General features: G+C 34.9%; 1 protein-coding gene across 2 annotated transcripts in view; it reads right to left on the minus strand.

Moving 5' to 3' along the window:
- Positions 1–2425, minus strand: part of LOC106868782 (transforming growth factor-beta-induced protein ig-h3) — a 52776-nt gene that overhangs the window by 34141 nt on the left and 16210 nt on the right. For both annotated transcript variants that reach the window (XM_014914200.2, XM_014914201.2), the window contains exon 2: positions 1653–1812. In XM_014914200.2, coding sequence (XP_014769686.1) covers positions 1653–1812 — 160 coding nt within the window. The remainder of the gene's footprint in view (positions 1–1652; positions 1813–2425) is intronic.

The raw sequence follows: 2425 nt of genomic DNA on the forward strand, positions 1-2425 counted from the left end.
ATACAGTCCCCCCACCATTTTTTTTCTCTTCTTGTTTCTCTCCTTGTTTCTTTCTGTGTTCCTTTCTGTGGAAGAGCGTAGGCTTGAAACGTTAAAGACTTTTTCAATTCCTGAGCGTTACACTAATACATCTGTTTGTTTTCTACACCACCTGTCTTCATCTTTTGTTCATTTGTGAATTCTCCCTATATATATATATATATATATATATATATATATAGTCAGTTCAAATAAACAAACAATAAAATTAGCAATAACAGACAACAAGGAATGCATTAGTTTTGCGGTCAGTAAGAAGAGAGAGTTTTTGATGTTTCAAGCATAGCTCTTCATCAGAAAAGAGAAAGGAAAAAGTCTGGAGAAGAAAAAGAAATTGCCAACAGCACATGTGTAGTTATGTAACTATACACATACTGTTGGCAATTTCTTTTCCTTCTTTGGACTTTTCCCTTTCTCTTCTCTGACGAAGAGCTATGCTTGAAATGTCAAAAACTCTCCCTTTTTACTGAGCATCCGCATCCTCTTGCCTGTTATTGTTAATTTTATTGTTTGTTTATTTTATTTTGACAATATACCACATGTTCACACAGGTCTTCTATGTTCTATCTGATCAAAAATACCTGATTCATGGATTTTCTTACTCTACCATTGGATTATGTTATCTTTAAATTCCTTTGGAGTATGTAATTTCTGCACCAATTCCACTGCATGTCTTCTACTATAGCCTCAGGCCGACCAAAGCTTTGTGAGTGGATTTGGTAGACAGAAACTGAAAGAAGCCTATCGCATGTATGTGTGTGTGTGTGTGTGTGTGTATTTGTGTCTGTGTTTGTCCCCTCCCCCATTGCTTGACAACCGATGTTGGTGTGTTTATGTCCCCATAACTTAGCAGTTCGGCAAAAGAAGCCAATAGAATAAGTTCTAGGGTGGATTTGTTTGACTAAAGGCAGTGCTCCAGCATGGCCACAATCAAATGACTGAAACAAGTAAAAGAATAAAAGAGTGTGTATATATAAATGTGTATATATATATAACATTTTGTGTTAATTTATATCCCAAACACCAGCTTAATAATGAATAAAAGTTACTTTTTTAAATTCTCATTATATACATAGGTACATTATATACATGTGTGCAAAGAAGCTTGCTTACCAACCACATGGTTCCAGGTTCAGTCCCACTATGTGGCAACTTGGACAAGTGTCTTCTACTATAGCCTCATGCTGACCAAAGCCTTGTGAATGAATTTGGTCAATGGAAACTGAAAGAAGCTTGTGTATATAAATATATATATATATATGTTTATATATATATATATATATGTATGTATATATATGTATATATATGTGTGTGTGTGTATATTTATATATATATATGTATGTATATATATGTGTGTGTATATTTATATATATATATATGTATGTATATATATGTATGTGTATATATATATATATATATATATATATATGTATGTATGTATGTATGTATGTGTGTGTGTGCGGGTATGTGTATGTTTGTATCTGTCTCCCAGCACCACTTTGATAACTGGTATTATGTCCCTGTAATGTAATGATTCAACAAAAAAATGAATTGAAACAAAAGCAATGTATTTCGATGGAAATTTGGAGACAAAAGGATTAAGGATATCTTACCTAAATGGAACCTGAGGATAGAATTCATAAGTGTGGAATTTCTTTTTATCTTGTCAGGTAGTTTCTCTAAGCTTTCATTAGTTGGAGCAAATATTGTGAATTTGGAATAAGGGTTCCTCAGTATGCTGTCAAGGTTTGCTTTCTTCAACAACTTCAAAAACTTGAGGAAGAAAATAATAAGGCATAATTAGTAGGATAATTTGAGCTACATTCAATGAGAACAACCATTTTTTTCTGCTAGATTATTAACAGACAAATGTGTGTGTGGGTGTGTGTGTGTGTATTTGTGTATGTGTCTGTGTTTGTCCCCTCCCCCATCGCTTGACAACTGATGTGGATGTGTTTATGTCCCTGTAACTTGGCAGTTCAGCAAAAGAGGCCAATAGAATAAGTACTAGGCATATGAAGAATAAGTCCTACGGTGTGTACATCTTTTTGTCTACAAAGTTGGTCAATATATTTCAATATATTAGGCATATTTTGTACAACTAGCAATTGCAGTTACTAATAGCTGAAATATTGTTACCATATATTTTCATATATCATCATCATCATCGTTTAACGTCCGCTTTCCATGCTAGCATGGGTTGGACGATTTGACTGAGGACTGGTGAAACCGGATGGCAACACCAGGCTCCAGTCTGATTTGGCAGAGTTTCTACAGCTGGATGCCCTTCCTAACGCCAACCACTCAGAGAGTGTAGTGGGTGCTTTTACGTGTCATCCGCATGAAAACGGCCACGCTCGAAATGGTGTCTTTTATGTGCCACCCG

Source organism: Octopus bimaculoides, chromosome 8, assembly GCF_001194135.2.
Source record: "Octopus bimaculoides isolate UCB-OBI-ISO-001 chromosome 8, ASM119413v2, whole genome shotgun sequence".
Classification (NCBI taxonomy): Eukaryota; Metazoa; Mollusca; class Cephalopoda; order Octopoda; family Octopodidae; genus Octopus; species Octopus bimaculoides.